This window comes from Takifugu rubripes, chromosome 20, assembly GCF_901000725.2.
Source record: "Takifugu rubripes chromosome 20, fTakRub1.2, whole genome shotgun sequence".
NCBI classification, from domain to species: domain Eukaryota; kingdom Metazoa; phylum Chordata; class Actinopteri; order Tetraodontiformes; family Tetraodontidae; genus Takifugu; species Takifugu rubripes.
This window is the reverse complement of record NC_042304.1, coordinates 17,906,379-17,926,133: the sequence shown is the minus strand read 5'-3', so window position 1 is coordinate 17,926,133 and position 19,755 is coordinate 17,906,379. Positions and strand designations below refer to the sequence as shown.

General features: G+C 51.8%; 1 protein-coding gene across 5 annotated transcripts in view; it reads left to right on the top strand.

The window, feature by feature from the left end:
• The window catches only part of skia (v-ski avian sarcoma viral oncogene homolog a), a 28,678-nt gene extending 9,342 nt beyond the window's left edge, over positions 1-19,336 (top strand). Inside the window, exons 2-8 of one of the 5 annotated variants that reach the window (XM_029827699.1) lie at positions 13,052-13,162; positions 13,275-13,381; positions 13,570-13,930; positions 13,979-14,162; positions 14,261-14,589; positions 17,151-17,381; positions 17,629-19,336. In XM_029827699.1, the coding sequence (XP_029683559.1) occupies positions 13,052-13,162; positions 13,275-13,381; positions 13,570-13,930; positions 13,979-14,162; positions 14,261-14,589; positions 17,151-17,381; positions 17,629-17,817 (1,512 nt within the window). In that variant the 3' untranslated portion in view covers positions 17,818-19,336. Of the gene's footprint in view, positions 1-13,051; positions 13,163-13,274; positions 13,382-13,569; positions 14,163-14,260; positions 14,590-17,150; positions 17,382-17,628 lie in introns of all 5 variants that reach the window. The other 4 variants (XM_029827700.1, XM_029827701.1, XM_029827702.1 and 1 more) reach the window with 4 other exon arrangements.
• The last annotated feature ends 419 nt before the right edge of the window (positions 19,337-19,755 follow it).

The following is a 19,755-nucleotide window of genomic DNA, read 5'->3' as shown; positions in this document are numbered from 1 at the left end:
AGATGTTTGCTACTGTTTTCAGCATGTTTACAGCTAAATGCACCGCGCCGAACCTCCTGGGAGCTAGTTAACCCCACTGTGACCAGTTCACTCTGCAGTGAGCTCAATCCTGCCCCGACTCTCTGATGGACTTTGACCTTCGGCCAACATTGTGAAACCGTTCTCCACCCAGTCTTTACGCTCTCACAGAGACACATCAGTCGCCCCCGCATCAAGTCCCCAGCTGAGTATTAGAGGTGAAGTTATCAGAAACACACACACACACACACACACACACACACACACACACACACACACCATGGCTAGATGAGTTTTCCAGTCCAGTTCTTCCACACGTTGAACTTTGAACTCAGAGTAAAGTGTCAGTGAAGTCTTAAGTCAGAGTTTTCAGGTTAGCGTCAGGGTAGAGGTGGCGGCCTGGTCGCTATGGTAACGTAGTGGCCCCATTCACAGGATCATTCCACATCAGGTCCTGAGCCTGGCCTGAAAAATCCAAATGAATAAAATTGACGCAGACTTAATCACTGATAATTCTAGATCAATACAAATTCTCAATGAAATCAATAAGAGACCTGAAGAAGGCGTTAGCCTTCAGACGGCTACCACCAAAGCTGCTGGTGGGACCAGGAGTATTGATCCTACAAATCAATAGTATTAATAATTGAACAGCTTGAAACCAAACTAAAATCCACTGTTTTCAGATAGTTTCAGATGTTGACATATTCCGAACTTCCTGCACACCGGAGCTTTTAGGAAAATTTTCCATGGAAGCTGAAGGTGCGGAGGTCCAGTTTCCACATGCTAGCCTCTTCATTAGCTGCGACCTGGCTGCTGTTACCTGTTCTCAAGCTGGACTTTTTCAGGGCCTGAAGTGCAGGAAATGTGACACTTAATGTGTGACGCTAAAAGTAGACGACACCCTGCAGTTACCCACAATCCTTCACACACGCGTGGACGGCCTAGAGGGCAGATTCCTGTCTAAATCAACAGGACGTCACCAAGTGCTGATCAGGATTATTACCCTCTTTGTTGCTCATGTGATGCTAACTGCTAGTAGCTTTGTGAGGGGATGAGGCTTCCCCTCCTGTTCCATCACCATCCGAGTGACCCTGGAGCTTCCGCCCTCCCACTCCCTCCTCCCACCCGGAAGCTTCATGGAATCTGACCTGATTGCAGTCGCTCTTTGCGTGCAGGACCAGAGTCTCTCCCATCCCATCTCTTCTTCTCCCCTTTCTCAGCATATTAGAGTACGCGCCATCTCCCTCCTACACACACACACACACACACACTCGCACACACACACACACACGCACACACACTCACACACACACACACACACACACACACAATGAGAGAGATTTCACTGAAACATATACAGCAGTCACAAAGGAATTATCTATCCTGTTCCAGTATGACCAGTTCATTTATCATCTCCATCCCAGTAAAACTCGGACAACTGTTGTGTTTACAATTTATTCCCCCTTTTCCCGTGCAGAGCCAGGCCAGGCCCTGGGATTCTGGAGAGGGTCTAGATGCAACTTGTGCGGACTCCACTTTTCAAGCTTCCATTTCAGTCTGGTTGGTCTGTTGATATGATCCAGTTTTAGTCGGACTAACACATCAATTCTGCCGTGATGTCATTGTGACCGACGCCACACGCTTGTTTTGGACCACCTGAGCATCATTGCTGGAGTTGGACCGATCCAGAAGGCTCAGTCTGAGTGTTGGATAACATTGTGATCCAGCTCAAGCTGGTCTGGTGGCAGTGGGAGGAGAGACGGGACCGACCGCCGCGACTGCTGTGTCTTTAAAAACTCCCCAAGCTGCTTTTCAGATTACCAGCACAGCAAACGAGGTAATCGCCCCACAGCACGAAGGGGCTTAAATACCAACTGCAAAGTCCGCACGATTTGCCCAAAGTACCGTCTCATCGGCACCACAGCGCCACCACGCTGCCTCTGACCTAACCCTAACCCAGCTCACCTTCAAACCAAGTCCCTCAGGCTTTGGTGGGGGCGGGGCTTGGTCTCGTTGACATGAGTAGTCATCAAATTAGCAAGTCAGTTTGGTCTGGGAAAGATCTCTCGCTCTCTCTGAACCTTTCTGAGGGGAACTTCACACTCCTGACGGTTACTTCCATCTTCACGTTTAGCTCTGACGCCATTAGGCCTCACATGATGCACTGGCCACACCCACCAGCAGGGGGAGCACACATTTGTTACTCTAGCTGCCTTCATCAGGTGTTGCAATCTTTGCCAATTTTGTTTGTATCAATTTTTTAAAGTGTCTTCAGAGCGTGACACTGTTCCCATACGCTCCTAACCCTAACCCTGTTCCCATACGCTACTAACCTTAACCCTAACCCTGTTCCCATACACTCCTAACTCCTAACCCTAACCCTGTTCCCATACGCTCCTAACCCTAACCCTGTTCCCATACGCTCCTAACCTTAACCCTAACCCTGTTCCCATACACTCCTAACTCCTAACCCTAACCCTGTTCCCATACGCTCCTAACCCTAACCCTGTTCCCATACGCTCCTAACCTTAACCCTAACCCTGTTCCCATACACTCCTAACTCCTAACCCTAACCCTGTTCCCATACGCTACTAACCTTAACCCTAACCCTGTTCCCATACACTCCTAACTCCTAACCCTAACCCTGTTCCCATACGCTACTAACCTTAACCCTAACCCTGTTCCCATACACTCCTAACTCCTAACCCTAACCCTGTTCCCATACGCTCCTAACCCTAACCCTGTTCCCATACACTCCTAACCCTAACCCTGTTCCCATACGCTCCTAACCCTAACCCTGTTCCCATACGCTCCTAACCTTAACCCTAACCCTGTTCCCATACGCTCCTAACTCCTAACCCTAACCCTGTTCCCATACACTCCTAACTCCTAACCCTGTTCCCATACGCTCCTAACTCCTAACCCTAACCCTGTTCCCATACGCTCCTAACTCCTAACCCTGTTCCCATACGCTCCTAACTCCTAACCCTGTTCCCATACGCTCCTAACTCCTAACCCTAACCCTGTTCCCATACGCTCCTAACTCCTAACCCTGTTCCCATACGCTCCTAACCCTAACCCTGTTCCCATACGCTCCTAACTCCTAACCCTAACCCTGTTCCCATACGCTCCTAACTCCTAACCCTGTTCCCATACGCTCCTAACCCTAACCCTGTTCCCATACGCTCCTAACTCCTAACCCTGTTCCCATACGCTCCTAACCCTAACCCTGTTCCCATATGCTCCTAACTCCTAACCCTAACCCTGTTCCCATATGCTCCTAACTCCTAACCCTAACCCTGTTCCCATACGCTCCTAACCCTAACCCTAACCCTGTTCCCATACGCTGGGGTCGCTTCTGGTTCATTGATCATGTGATCAGGGCCACCATAGGAAGCCCGACTGGCCCAAAATTCAGACTGCTGCCATGTAGAAATGAATATAATGGTTGGCGAGCTAATGTGTGTGTTAGTGCATGTGTGTGTGCGTCTGTGTGTACTAACCCTAATGCTAACTCTGTACTTGCTACTTATTGAGCACCAAACTACTCTTCTAGCAAAATGACGACATTTTTGTGAATTTAGGACGTTTTGCTGGTCCTCACATCTTCAAATCGCTGTTTGAGGGTTAAAACTTGGTTTTAGGTTTAGGGCCTAAAATTGGGTTAAAAGGGGTTAGGGGTTAGGAGTTAGGGGTTAGGAGGGTTAGGATTAGGGTTAGGAGGGTTAGGGGTTAGGAGTTAGGGTTAGGAGGGTTAGGATTAGGGTTAGGAGGGTAAGGATTAGGGTTAGGAGGGTTAGGGGTTAGGAGTTAGGGGTTAGGGGTTAGGGGTTAGGAGGGTTAGGATTAGGGTTAGGAGGGTTAGGAGTTAGGGTTAGGAGTTAGGGTTAGGAGTTAGGGGTTAGAGTTAGGAGCTAGGGGTTGGAGTTAGGGGTTAGGAGGGTTAAGGTTAGGATTAGGGTTAGGAGGGTTAGGATTAGGGTTAGGGTTAGGAGGGTTAGGAGGGTTAGGGTTAGGAGAGTTAGGGTTAGGGTTAGGAGGGTTAGGATTAGGGTTAGGAGGGTTAGGATTAGGGTTAGGAGGGTTAGGGTTAGGAGGGTTAGGGTTAGGAGAGTTAGGGTTAGGGTTAGGAGGGTTAGGGTTAGGAGAGTTAGGGTTAGGAGTTGGGAAATAAATGTTATCAAAGTCCTCACAACGATACAAGTACAAAGTGTGTTGTTACGCCATTGATGTTTAAATGCTTCCTGCTCTCAGCTCCTCAGGAGGAAACAGCGTTTTGCCTCCTCCTCTTTAACATCCCCCTTTTATTGGACGCCACAAGCGTTTTCACTGTTGTCCGTTCTTTGTGTTGCGTGTTGAGATCCACCTGTGATTCATGATGTATCAGGTGTTCGCTTCAACTGGGACAACATGTCTGCTGTTAAAAACAGATTTGACCTCTGTCCATCCCTGGACTGAGGACGTCTTCAGGGCAAGTCCCTCAAACGATGATTACATGCGTAATGTAAAGACATTTACTGGAACCTGATGGAGGAGAACCTCCAGATACAAACGATGCTCATGTTCTGAAACACACGTCCTCTTTGTGGCGCCTCTCATCTTACAAAGTCAGATCCACGATATTTGACGTCGACATTTTCATTGAAACGATCTTGTTCGTTGAAGCAGATGGTAGGAGAACGGCGCCCAGCAACCTTTCGCCGCCGCTCCTGCCTGGACGCCACCTGCTCCTCGAGTGTGTTGGAGCGCGTCGGCAGCCCAGGATCACATGACAAATCCTGAGAGGAGGAAGGGTCCTTTCACCGTCCTTGAGTGGAAAAGGAAGCAACATTGAGGACATCACCTACGTCCATGTCAGCCAGGAGGAACTCAGATCAACATGTTCCCCCTCAGAAGGAGGCACATTCGTTGGAACAGTTGCCTTCATTTTAAAGACATTATGAAACTTTCTAAATGACTTGTGGTCCAGGAGGGTCTTACTGGATGTGTGATGCGTGGACACCAGCGTGGACACCAGCGTGGACACCAGAGTGGACACCCGTCACAGTTCCTGTCCCTCTTGTACCGGGACCGTTGTGCAGGTACCGTTCACCTGGCAACCAGCAAACCCAGACTGGTCTACAGAACAGAGAGGCGAGGTGTCCACCCCAGAGCGCACGTCTCCATGGACACGGCCTTGGTCACTTGCTCTTGGTGAAGTAACGCTTGGACCAAGTGTTCGGTGAGCGTTACCTCATCGTGGGCCTTGAATGAAGCTTCTTGTTCCAAAACAAATGTTCTTCAATGTTCTCCAGTGTTCTGTAGCCGAGCGAATGAGCTCATTGTTTACGTTCTGAAACACTAACAGCTGCCCCCCCCCCCACACACACACAGGCTGCAGCCCTGTGTGATGGTCTATGGATGCCCCCCCCCCCCACTGGCTGCAGCCCTGTGTGATGGTCTATAGATGCCCCCCCCCCACAGGCTGCAGCCCTGTGTGATGGTCTATGGATGCCCCCCCCCCACAGGCTGCAGCCCTGTGTGATGGTCTATGGATGCCCCCACCCCCCACAGATGCCCCCCCCACAGGCTGCAGCCCTGTGTGATGGTCTATGGATGCCCCCCCCACAGGCTGCAGCCCTGTGTGATGGTCTATAGATGCCCCCCCCCCCCCCCCCCCACTGGCTGCAGCCCTGTGTGATGGTCTATAGATGCCCCCCCCACAGGCTGCAGCCCTGTGTGATGGTCTATGGATGCCCCCCCCCCCACTGGCTGCAGCCCTGTGTGATGGTCTATAGATGCCCCCACCCACAGGCTGCAGCCCTGTGTGATGGTCTATGGATGCCCCCCCCCCACAGATGCCCCCCCCACAGGCTGCAGCCCTGTGTGATGGTCTATGGATGCCCCCCCCCACAGATGCCCACCCCCCACAGGCTGCAGCCCTGTGTGATGGTCTATGGATGCCCCCACCCCCCACAGATGCCCCCCCCCACAGGCTGCAGCCCTGTGTGATGGTCTATAGATGCCCCCCCCACAGGCTGCAGCCCTGTGTGATGGTCTATGGATGCCCCCCCCCCCCACAGGCTGCAGCCCTGTGTGATGGTCTATGGATGCCCCCCCCCCACAGATGCCCCCCCCACAGGCTGCAGCCCTGTGTGATGGTCTATGGATGCCCCCCCCCACAGATGCCCACCCCCCACAGGCTGCAGCCCTGTGTGATGGTCTATAGATGCCCCCACAGGCTGCAGCCCTGTGTGATGGTCTATGGATGCCCCCCCCCACAGGCTGCAGCCCTGTGTGATGGTCTATAGATGCCCCCCCCCCCCCACAGGCTGCAGCCCTGTGTGATGGTCTATGGATGCCCCCCCCCCCCCCCCAGAGCGCCTCCTGTTCAGATCTAATCAGTGTCTCTTCTCCAGCTAACATCATGATGCATGGGTTCTTTTAGCAATGGCTGCAACTTCCTGCCAGTCCCATGCTAACCCTGTCATCCTGGTGGGAGGGGCCAGGCTGTATCTTCTCATCACCATGGCGACCAGCCTGTCAGTAACCACAGCCTGATGTTCATTTCCATGTTTTTGCCCTCTGGCAGCTTTTGGTTCTTCAGCTCCGCTTGAATTATTTAGTTTTCTTCTTCTTTTTGATCTTTTCCGTTTATCCGCCAGGAACTGGTTATACTGGGTTAGGAACTGGTTATACTGGGACAATAACTGGTTATACTGGGACGATAACTGGTTATACTGGGACAATAACTGGTTATACTGGGAAATGAACTGGTTATACTGGGACAAGAACTGGTTATACTGGGTCAGGAACTGGTTATACTGGGACAGGTACTGGTTATACTGGGGTAGGAACGGGTTATACTGGGACAGGTACTGGTTATACTGGGACAGGTACTGGCTTTACTGGGACAAGAACTGGTTATACTGGGAACTGGTTATACTGGGACAGGAACTGGCTTTACTGGGACAGGTACTGGTTATACTGGGTCAGGAACTGGTTATACTGGGACACGTACTTGCTTTACCAGGGGTCATCCAGGGGGTCATCCGGGGGTCATCCAGGGGGGGTCATCCAGGGGCCATCCAGGGGTCATCAAGGGGGTCATCCAGGAGGGTCATCCAGGGGGGGTCATCCAGGGGGGTCATCCAGGAGGGTCATCCAGGGGCCATCCAAGGGGGTCATCCAGGAGGGTCATCCAGGGGGGGTCATCCAGGGGCCATCCAGGGGTCATCAAGGGGGTCATCCAGGTACATCAGCCCCTTGCACTGATGACCTGCCTGATGCTCCTATGGTCAACGGGCCAACGGTGAAATCCAGCTTTTTAGATGAATGATGGCAGCACGCTGGTCAAGGACAGGCTGAGCAGGAGACGCAGGAGACGCACCGTCACCTTGTTATTGAATATAGGGACATTCGTGATGTCCACGCGGATGTCCACGATGATGTCCACACGGATGTCCACGATGATGTCCACGCGGATGTCCACGCGGATGTCCACGATGATGTCCACCATGATGTCCACACGGATGTCCACGATGATGTCCACGCGGATGTCCACGATGATGTCCACCATGATGTCCACACGGATGTCCACGCGGATGTCCACGATGATGTCCACGATGATGTCCACGATGATGTCCACGCGGATGTCCACCATGATGTCCACACGGATGTCCACGCGGATGTCCACACGGATGTCCACGCGGATGTCCACGATGATGTCCACAATGATGTCCACGCGGATGTCCACACGGATGTCCACGATGATGTCCACAATGATGTCCACACGGATGTCCACGATGATGTCCACGCGGATGTCCACACGGATGTCCACGATGATGTCCACACGGATGTCCACGATGATGTCCACACGGATGTCCACGCGGATGTCCACGATGATGTCCACACGGATGTCCACGATGATGTCCACGCGGATGTCCCTGTCTCCAGTAATGATGCAATGGTCACTGTAAAACAGCCCGTCTTAGCAGCGGCCAGACCCATGGCGGCGGCGGCGGCGGCGTGCACCATGAGAGCGGTACAGTTCCATCACTGTTCAGGCTGCTTCTACCACTAATGTTCCTACTTGAGATGAAACTGTCCAGCAGAAGGACAATGTGGACTCCATCATCGCGTTTCCTCCCAGTTCTCATCTTTATTGGATTCTTGTTGAGTGCTTTTGGACACGCAGATGTTGAGGAGGGAAGTTAGCGCAATGCTAACCACAATGATGTGATCTCTGACGTCTTCTGTCGTCCCTCCCTGGCCCAGTTCTGATGGAGCAGGTCCAGGTCAGGTTAGTGATGAGCCACGATGACCTGTCCAGTGACGCCTCCATCTGGAGACGTCACATGACCTGGACTCCATGTGGTGTTTGCTGAGCCGCAGCTGCTCTGTTGTGTCGGTTTCTATGGTGAACAACACAGACGTGCCAGACTGGACTCACCAGGAATTAAGAAACACAAAGCGTGTGTAGGCACGGTCGTCGAGGCAACGGGAACCTGGTGTGAGACGTGGGGGGGGCAGTTACACTTTCAATAGTGCAGCAATAATTCACATATAACACAAAAACCACACGTGCACCTCTGGAGTCGTTTGCTCAGGTCTTGGTCTGCAGACCTCCAGTGACCCTGAAACCTGGTATAGGCCACGCCCCTTCCGGTGGTACGCACCAACACATTTACACACACGCCCACATGTCACCACCTCACTTTGATCATGTGATCTATGGCTGCATGCATGGAAAGCTGGATCCTGCTTCCCATTTTCCTCGGAAGTCAAATAAGACCTGGGAATGATGTCACACCTACGTGGTGATGTCACACCTACGTGGTGATGTCACACCTACGTGGTGATGTCACACCTACGTGGTGACCTCCAGGACAGCGATCCTCGCGCCCACACGCGGTGGAGAAAACACGGAGACATTTCTGGTTGCTGGTTACACTGGGGGCAGCCGCCTTTCACAGCTAACTCTGGGTTGGGGGGTGTTCCCGTGGAAACTTATGGCTCCTGGGCATGGCTCAGGCTCCTGGGCATGGCTCAGGCTCAAGGGCATGGCTCAGGGTCCTGGTCATGGATCAAGCTCAAGGGCATGGCTCAGGCTCCTGGGCATGGATCAGGCTCAAGGGCATGGCTCAGGCTCCTGGTCATGGATCAGGCTCCTGGGCATGGCTCAGGAGCCTGGTCATGGATCAGGCTCCTGGTCATGGATCAGGCTCCTGGGCATGGCTCAGGCTCCTGGTCATGGATCAAGCTCCTGGGCATGGCTCAGGCTCCTGGTCATGGATCAAGCTCCTGGGCATGGCTCAGGCTCCTGGGCATGGCTCAGGCTCCTGGGCATGGATCAGGAACACATGACCCCTTCCTCGAACCCTGGCCCCCACCAGTCTCTGCCTTTACTCCACTCGATGCCCTCTGGTGACCACGGTGGTGGTCTAGACCTGTTCATACTACACATCTGGTCTCGTCTTCTTAACCTCTTTATCCCTTTCAAGGTCACAAGGAGGGTAAACAATAGGTTAAGGCAGGTCCCCCCACCAGGACCCCCACCAGATCCCCCCCACCAGTTCCCCCCCACCAGATCCCCCCACCAGATCTCCCCCACCAGCTCATCGCAGGGCCCCACATGAGCACCTGTGGGTACCCTAACCTTGCTCAAAGGTACCTGGACAATGTTGAGTCCTCTCTCCTCTCCTCTCCTCTCCTCTCCTCTCCTCTCCTCTCCTCTCCTCTCCTCTCCTCTCCTCTCCTCTCCTCTCCTTGTGGTTGTGCTAGGTTAGTGGTTGTGCTAGGTTTGTGGTTGTGCTAGGTTAGTGGTTGTGCTAGGTTAGTGGTTGTGCTAGGTTAGTGGTTGTGCTCGGGTCTGATGAAAGTATTATTCTATGGAAGTCCTCACAAAGCTAGAATTTCACAAATTTAAGATTGTGTGTTTTATAAATGGGTGGTGTTCATGGAATCAGCTAAATTGATGCATTTTTGTTTCCAGTTTATTTCTAGTTGATGTCAGGTTTTTCTGTGTCAACAGTTGTGTCTCCTCTGGTGTGGCTCTAAAGCTGTGTGACAGCAGTTGATTCCTCACAAAAGCTCCACAAACCTTCAAACACATCTCCACAGGTGTGCTGACCGCACCGTTGCAGGCTGTTGACATATTGGTGCTCAACAATAAATCACCTGTAAAACCCAACAAGCCCTTTTCTATTGGTCACCAACATCTTCAGATCCAAAAACCAGTGTCGTGTGCACACATGGTTCCGTGCTCCTGTTGTGTTACACACCGTCAGACCTGGTGTCCCGATCCTGACCTGCACACACTGACCTCAACCGCCGCTCTAAATGACCTCCATTTGTAGGATTGCTCAGCCCCCAGTGGGTTAACGCCCCCCCCTCACGTGGAACAACAAAGACCAATAGTAGCTGTAAACCTCCGACCAGTTTATGAGCCAGATCTGCTTGTTCTCCTCCTGCTGACCTCTGCTGACCCTGCCTCCGGCCCCCAGTGTGCCCCAGAGGTGTCCTACATGTGTCCCACGTCCTGCTTTAAGGAGCCTGAAAGCTTTTTGCTGTGCACCTTGATTGATGGTTACCTACTGGTAATTACTGGTATTGACACTCACTAGTTTTAAATGACATGTGACACAATAAAAAACAATGATTATTGCGACTGAATATCCAACTATAACTGGACAACTGACTAACCCCAACCCAACTGACTAACCCTAACCCAACTGACTAACCCTAACCCAACTGACTAACCTTAACCATAACCATAACCCAACTGACTGACCCAAACCCTAACCCAACCGACTAACCCTAACCCAACTGACTAACCTTAACCATAACCCTAACCCACCTGACTGACCCAAACCCTAACCCACCTGACTGACCCAAACCCATATAAAGAAGTTATTCCGACTGATATCGCTGCTGTCTGATGTTCTCTGTGGACGAGACAACACCTCGGTGCTGCTCCGTCCTCCTGCGGTCAGAAGTGCTGCTCTGCCACTTGGGTCACAGCTCACTTTTCCCACTGCATGTAAACGCAGCAGCGTTCCAGCTGGCAGCTCGATCAGAGCTGTCACGCAGAGTATCGATTTACTGACACATGATGGTGTCAGACCAGCCTACAGCTGTGTGTGTGTGTGTGTGTGTGTGTGTGTGTGTGTGTGTGTGTGTGTGTGTGTGAGTGTGTGAGTGAGTGAGTGAGTGAGTGAGTGAGTGAGTGAGTGAGTGAGTGAGTGAGTGAGTGAGTGAGTGAGTGAGTGAGTGAGTGAGTGAGTGAGTGAGTGAGTGAGTGAGCGTGAGTGTGTGCGTGTGACAGGATGGGTGGAGTGACAACAGCCTTCTTGGCTGCAGACTGTCACATTTTCTGAGAGCTTCCTGTCTGTCTGCACATGAACAGGAAATGGTTTCTTCTTCAGAGCTGCTTGTGTTTTACAGGAAATCTCTGAAAAGATGCGAGTTCACACACTCACGTCTGAGGAGGAAATAGCAAATATTTATGAAACTTACATAACCTAAAAAACAAAGAAGAAGTGAAAATGCCCTTGGGAGGCAAAGTGAGAATCAGCAGCCACCAGTTCAGAGGAAGCAGACGGATGGATGGATGATGGATGGATGGGTGGATGATGGATGGATGATGGATGGATGGGTGGATGATGGATGGATGGGTGGATGATGGGTGGATGATGGATGATGGATAATGGATGATGGATGGATGATGGATGGATGGGTGGATGATGGATGGATGGATAATGGATGATGGATGGATGATGGATGGATGATAGATGATGGATGATGGATGGATGATGGATGGATGATAGATGATGGTTGGATGGATGATGGATGGATGATGGTTGGATGGATGATGGATGGGTGGATGATGGATGGATGGATGATAGATGATGGATGGATGGATGATGGATGGGTGGATGATGGATGATGGATGGATGATGGATGGATGATGGTTGGATGATAGATGATGGATGGATGGATGATGGATGGATGATGGTTGGATGGATGATGGATGGATGATGGTTGGATGGTGGATGGTGGATGATGGATGGATGGATGGATGATAGATGATGGATGGATGATGGATGGATGATGATTGGATGGATGATGGATGATGGATGATGGTTGGATGGATGATGTTGGATAGATGATGGATGGATGATGGTTGGATGGATGATGGATGGGTGGATGATGGATGGATGGATGATAGATGATGGATGGATGGATGGATGGATGATGGATGGATGATGGATGGGTGGATGATGGATGGATGATGGTGGGATGGATGGATGATGGATGGATGATGGTTGGATGGATGATGGATGGATGATAGATGGATGATGGATGGATGGGTGGATGATGGATGGATGGATGATGGATGGATGGATGATGGTTGGATTGATGATGGTTGGATGGATGATGGATGGATGATGGTTGGATGGATGATGGTTGGATGGATGATGGATGGATGATGGTTGGATGATGGATGGTGATGGATGGATGATGGTTGGATGGATGATGGTTGGATGGATGATGGATGGATGATGGTTGGATGGATGATGGATGGATGGAGGATGGATGGATGGATGATGGTTGGATGGATGATGGATGGATGATGGTTGGATGGATGATGGTTGGATGGATGATGGATGGATGATGGTTGGATGGATGATGGATGGATGATGGATGGATGGATGATGGACACACCCACACACACACACACTGACACACCCACACACTCATTCATGCCTTCATGCCTTCCCCCTCCCTCCCAACCAGGGGGGTTGGTGGTCGGGGACGAGCTGCCAGCTCTGTTAGCGCCCCCAACAGGATGTGGATGTTACCTCACTGATTGGAATAATTATGGGATTTAGAACCATGATGTCAGAACAATGAGAATATGGTCTTTAATTATTTTGCTGACTCATTAATCATCATCACCTTAATCAGTCCGGTTCAACTACGTCTTTGGAATAAATGTTGGATTCAGTCAGAAACTTTGACAACAGCTTCAACCAGCCGTCCTCTCTTTCAGCCCTCTGATCCGGTTCCCCTGAAAAGGTCCAATCAGGACGACTTCCTGCCGCTGCCACATGACAAAGAGCAGCAACACAACTGGCTCCAGTCGCTCTACGTCTCCAACAAGGTCGGTGTGACCACGATGGTCCCAGATGTTCACATGTGGCCCCAGCAGGTCATCGTCCTTCAGTTAACTGCTCCGTTTCCTTTGAGGAGGTTTGACAGCTTGTTGTCTCCAGGGCCTCCAGTCTCGGCCGAGACCTTCAGCGTTCAGACCCTGGTCCCCCCAGGTCTCTGTCGGTGAGCGCGAGTCCTCCGCTCATCCCCTGGCCCTGCTCAGAGACAGGTGAGACTTTGCCTTTCAGAACATATGGAGAACCTCCTAAGCTGTAGGCCCAGCAGGTGAGCTCCCAGAATCCTCTCGCTGTTCTGCAGGCCTGGTGTCGGGTGTGTGAAGCCTCAGCCGGTGGCGCTCCACCTTGGACTAGATAATCACTCTGCTTTCTTCTTCTTTCTCCTTTTCTTTCTTCTCAGCTTCTACAACTACAAAAGTCTGGAAAAAGAAGTGGCTCCCAATGTCACCCTTAGGCCCCTGCCCCTGGAGAAGGTCGGCCCCCTGCCTCTGGAGAAGGTCGGCCCCCTGCCTCTGGAGAAGGTCGGCCTCCTGCCTCTGGAGAAGGTCGGCCTCCTGCCTCTGGAGAAGGTCGGCCCCCTGCCTCTGGAGAAGGGCGGCCCCCTGCCTCTGGAGAAGGTCGGCCTCCTGCCTCTGGAGAAGGTCGGCCCCCTGCCTCTGGAGAAGGTCGGCCTCCTGCCTCTGGAGAAGGGCGGCCCCCTGCCTCTGGAGAAGGTCGGCCTCCTGCCTCTGGAGAAGGTCGGCCCCCTGCCTCTGGAGAAGGTCGGCCTCCTGCCTCTGGAGAAGGGCGGCCCCCTGCCTCTGGAGAAGGGCGGCCTCCAGTCCACATCCCGACCCAGCACCTCCCACTCAGCCCTGAACGGGGCTGCTAAACCCAGGCCAGCCAAGAGGAGGGCCGCAGCACCAGAGGCGCCCTGCCCTTCCTTCTCAGCCGCGGCCAAACTGCCCCCAGAAGACTCAGAAATGGAGGTAGAGGTGGAGAGCCGTGATGAAGGTGAGATCATCCACGTTCAGACACGCATTAGCCCAAACGGACACTGTTCTAACCCGGAGAACCAGATCTTTCAGCACTTTGTTCCTGTTTTCTGACAGCCACCTCCTCCCTGTCCTCCCTGTCATCACCGTCGTTCATCTCATCCAGCAGCTCAGCCAAAGACCTGAGCTCACCTGGTGACCAAAGACCCATCTGCAGCATCTCATCGGCCGAGAGCGTCGTCTCTGTAGCCCTTCCCCTTCCAGGCCTCATGATCCCTCCAGAACCAGGTCATGAGGTGGAGCTGGAGAGCCTGAGGCAGGCCCTGGATGCTGGACTGGACTCCAAAGAGGCAAAGGAGAAGTTTCTGCATGAGATCGTGAAAATGAGAGTGAAACAGGAAGAAAAGTTGGGCTCTGCGCTCCAGGCGAAACGGAGCCTTCAGCAGGTAGGAGGCCACGCGGTTCTGGGCTCCATCGTGTCTGTTGCTGTTGTTTTAGGACGGCTTCTTACCTCCCGTTAGCATGACGGGATTCTAAAGTTCACAGAAAAGGTTTATAGAGTCACAGACCTGCAGGACCTCTGCTGTCCTGGTCTATAGAGTCACAGACCTGCAGGACCTCTGCTGTCCTGGTCTATAGAGTCACAGACCTGCAGGACCTCTGCTGTCCTGGTCTATAGAGTCACAGACCTGCAGGACCTCTGCTGTCCTGGTCTATAGAGTCACAGACCTGCAGGACCTCTGCTGTCCTGGTCTATAGAGTCACAGACCTGCAGGACCTCTGCTGTCCTGGTCTATAGAGTCACAGACCTGCAGGACCTCTGCTGTCCTGGTCTATAGAGTCACAGACCTGCAGGACCTCTGCTGTCCTGGTCTATAGAGTCACAGACCTGCAGGACCTCTGCTGTCCTGGTCTATAGAGTCACAGACCTGCAGGACCTCTGCTGTCCTGGTCTATAGAGTCACAGACCTGCAGGACCTCTGCTGTCCTGGTCTATAGTCACAGACCTGCAGGACCTCTGCTGTCCTGGTCTATAGTCACAGACCTGCAGGACCTCTGCTGTCCTGGTCTATAGAGTCACAGACCTGCAGGACCTCTGCTGTCCTGGTCTATAGTCTCACAGACCTGCAGGACCTCTGCTGTCCTGGTCTATAGAGTCACAGACCTGCAGGACCTCTGCTGTCCTGGTCTATAGTCACAGACCTGCAGGACCTCTGCTGTCCTGGTCTATAGAGTCACAGACCTGCAGGACCTCTGCTGTCCTGGTCTATAGTCACAGACCTGCAGGACCTCTGCTGTCCTGGTCTATAGTCACAGACCTGCAGGACCTCTGCTGTCTTGGTCTATAGAGTCACAGACCTGCAGGACCTCTGCTGTCCTGGTCTATAGTCACAGACCTGCAGGACCTCTGCTGTCCTGGTCTATAGTCACAGACCTGCAGGACCTCTGCTGTCCTGGTCTATAGAGTCACAGACCTGCAGGACCTCTGCTGTCCTGGTCTATAGTCACAGACCTGCAGGACCTCTGCTGTCCTGGTCTATAGAGTCACAGACCTGCAGGACCTCTGCTGTCCTGGTCTATAGTCACAGACCTGCAGGACCTCTGCTGTCCTGGTCTATAGTCTCACAGACCTGCAGGACCTCTGCTGTCCTGGTCTATAGAGTCACAGACCTGCAGGACCTCTGCTGTCCTGGTCTATAGTCACAGACCTGCAGGACCTCTGCTGTCCTGGTCTATAGTCACAGACCTGCAGGACCTCTGCTGTCCTGGTCTATAGAGTCACAGACCTGCAGGACCTCTGCTGTCCTGGTCTATAGAGTCACAGACCTGCAGGACCTCTGCTGTCCTGGTCTATAGAGTCACAGACCTGCAGGACCTCTGCTGTCCTGGTCTATAGAGTCACAGACCTGCAGGACCTCTGCTGTCCTGGTCTATAGAGTCACAGACCTGCAGGACCTCTGCTGTCCTGGTCTATAGAGTCACAGACCTGCAGGACCTCTGCTGTCCTGGTCTATAGAGTCACAGACCTGCAGGACCTCTGCTGTCCTGGTCTATAGTCACAGACCTGCAGGACCTCTGCTGTCCTGGTCTATAGTCACAGACCTGCAGGACCTCTGCTGTCCTGGTCTATAGAGTCACAGACCTGCAGGACCTCTGCTGTCCTGGTCTATAGAGTCACAGACCTGCAGGACCTCTGCTGTCCTGGTCTATAGAGTCACAGACCTGCAGGACCTCTGCTGTCCTGGTCTATAGAGTCACAGACCTGCAGGACCTCTGCTGTCCTGGTCTATAGAGTCACAGACCTGCAGGACCTCTGCTGTCCTGGTCTATAGAGTCACAGACCTGCAGGACCTCTGCTGTCCTGGTCTATAGTCACAGACCTGCAGGACCTCTGCTGTCCTGGTCTATAGAGTCACAGACCTGCAGGACCTCTGCTGTCCTGGTCTATAGAGTCACAGACCTGCAGGACCTCTGCTGTCCTGGTCTATAGAGTCACAGACCTGCAGGACCTCTGCTGTCCTGGTCTATAGTCACAGACCTGCAGGACCTCTGCTGTCCTGGTCTATAGAGTCACAGACCTGCAGGACCTCTGCTGTCCTGGTCTATAGAGTCACAGACCTGCAGGACCTCTGCTGTCCTGGTCTATAGTCACAGACCTGCAGGACCTCTGCTGTCCTGGTCTATAGTCTCACAGACCTGCAGGACCTCTGCTGTCCTGGTCTATAGAGTCACAGACCTGCAGGACCTCTGCTGTCCTGGTCTATAGAGTCACAGACCTGCAGGACCTCTGCTGTCCTGGTCTATAGAGTCACAGACCTGCAGGACCTCTGCTGTCCTGGTCTATAGAGTCACAGACCTGCAGGACCTCTGCTGTCCTGGTCTATAGAGTCACAGACCTGCAGGACCTCTGCTGTCCTGGTCTATAGAGTCACAGACCTGCAGGACCTCTGCTGTCCTGGTCTATAGTCACAGACCTGCTGACACTCTTGTCTTCGATGGTCTCCAGGAGTTGGAGTTCCTTCGAGTGGCCAAGAAGGAGAAACTACGTGAGGCAACTGAGGCAAAGCGAAATCTGAGGAAAGAAATCGAGCGTATTCGAAGCGACAGCGAGAAGAAGATGAAGGAAGCCAACGAGTCGCGGCTGCGCCTGAAGCGGGAGCTGGAACAGACCCGACAACTCCGAGTCTGTGACAAAGGCTGTGAGGCCGGACGCCTGCGGGCCAAATACTCTGCCCAGGTGAGTTAGCAAACATGCTAACGTCTTTGGTGAGACGGTTGGGTCAGCGGATCTGTCAGATTCCATTGGTCCAGATGTTCTGAAGAGCAGTGGAGAATCGCCCAGGAAGAGAATTCCCTCGGGAATAATGAGAACACAAGGCGGAGCTACGCTCAGCTGGAAGTCCAACGTTTTTGTTCCTTAAAGTTCTGTCAAAATGAAACTGGGCCCTAAAAGTTCTGGTCATTAAATACATCTTGTTTTCCAGATAGAGGACCTCCAGATGAAACTACAGCAGGCTGAAGCTGACCGAGAGCAGCTGCGGGCCGACCTACTGCAGGAACGGGAGGCCCGGGAGCACCTGGAGAGGGTGGTGAAGGATCTCCATCAACAACTGTGGCCCAAAGCCACCAATGACAAGGATGAGAGGTGTCAGCTGACGGGTGGATCCAGCTAAATCATTGGCCGAACCCACGTCTCTAATCACCCCCCCAAAACAGGGGGATTCGGCTTTTCCTCGAACTTTTGAGTTGCACCTTTCAGTCGTACAGAACTGGAAGTGGATCAGGAGCAGCTGCCCCCCCCCCCTCCCCCCGGCGACCCCCGACCCCCCCACACACATGTACAGACACAATAAGCTATAGAGGCACCTGGAACGAGCAGGTGAGCTTCTGCTCTTCGCATCATCTTCTTGGATTCTTTTCATGTATTTGGTAACAACACACGTGGACGCCATCGTGCACCAGAAGGCGGGGTCAGGCCGTTAAATTAAGATGTGTAAATAAGTCTTTTTTTCTACTCTGCAAAAATAAACCGCACTTTGTGACGACAAACTGTAGAAATGTGTCGTATTATCATCCATCGCCTTTTGGAATCCTTTTATTTGCAGCCACGTTTCTGCGGATCGTCTCCATCCAACAGAAACGGTTGGAACAGTTCACCTGTGGACCAGCAGGTGGCGCCGTCACGACCCGCCACAAACGTGGCATGTGTGACGTGAATGTGCTGCCGTGGCAACACGCAGCGACCTTATGTGAAGTCTCGCTCTCTTCCGTCTGCTAACGTGATTTCAAAATGTTTCTTCATGTTTAAGTTTGAATTGTTGAAAAGAAATCTTGTATTTTCTTTTGACATGAAACTTAAGAGATCCACAATATTATCGTCACGCTATCGGGCATTGATACACATTTGTTCTGCAACAGGAAGTACAGAAAACCATCAATAGAAGCAACTATAATGTGCAAAAAGCTTTTTTTATGAAGTTAAATGCAGGGCTGGACAACCTCAAGTGCCTGGACGAGGTTTCCACTCAGAAAAGAGAAAAAGCTGTTGGAGCTGGGCCTCCCATCAACTTCCTGTTTGCAGCTTTCAAAATAAGAGCCCCTAGCAGCAGAACAAAAGGAGATATGGGGGGAATCAGTATTTCTTGAATAAATCTGTTTACACATGTATATTATTTTCAATGCAGAGAAGAACGGAACAAATCTTTGATTGTGAAAGACTTTATTCCTTCATTGGGACGGAGTGAGATGCATGTTGGGAACATTTTATAAATCTTTCTAAGCTACGTGACGTCCGTGAATTGTTACTATTGTTGCTAACCCTCGAGTCACCTGTAGACTCACTTTTCTATCACGGAGCCGTTGTTGCTCAGACGACGACGCCTAATTGGTACATTTTGTAGTTGCTTTTACACTCAAAAGTGCCGCTCACGGTTCCTAAAGACACGAGGAGACTCCAACATCGGCACTTTGCTCTCCGCTAAAAGTCCTGTTTGCTCATTTTGCTAAATGGAGCAGCAATAACAATTAACACGCCTTCGTTAGTGGGAAGATTTGAATAAGAGTTCAAGTGTCAATTATATTTTCATGTCTGAGATTGTAAAAAATGTACATCTTTCCTTTTTCAAAAAGAAATTTCATGTTTCAAGTGAAATATTTGAAGACAGTAAATGTGGTCGATATATTCACATGTAAGACAGTTTACCCTGCAGTCTTTATATTGAGTGTGTGTGTGTGTGTGTGTGTGTGGGTGTGTGTGGGTGGATGGGTGGGTGGGTGGATGGGTGTCTAGGTGTGTGTGTGTGTGTGGATGGGTGGGTGGGTGTGTGTGGATGTGTGAGTGCATGTGTGTGTGCGTGCGTGTGTGTGTGTATGCGTGTGTATTGCCGCCTCACATCGTTTTATTCTCGCGCTGCTGCTGAAACTAAAACTATTTTAATATCAGGTAAAAATCCTCTTCCCCAACATTTCAGATATTAACCTTTATCCTTTCACCTCCTGGACCTGTTAGGGTTAGGACCTGTTAGGGTTAGGACCTGTTAGAGTTAGGACCCATTAGGGTTAGGACCTGTTAGGGTTAGGGTTAGGACCCGTTAGGGTTAGGACCTGTTAGG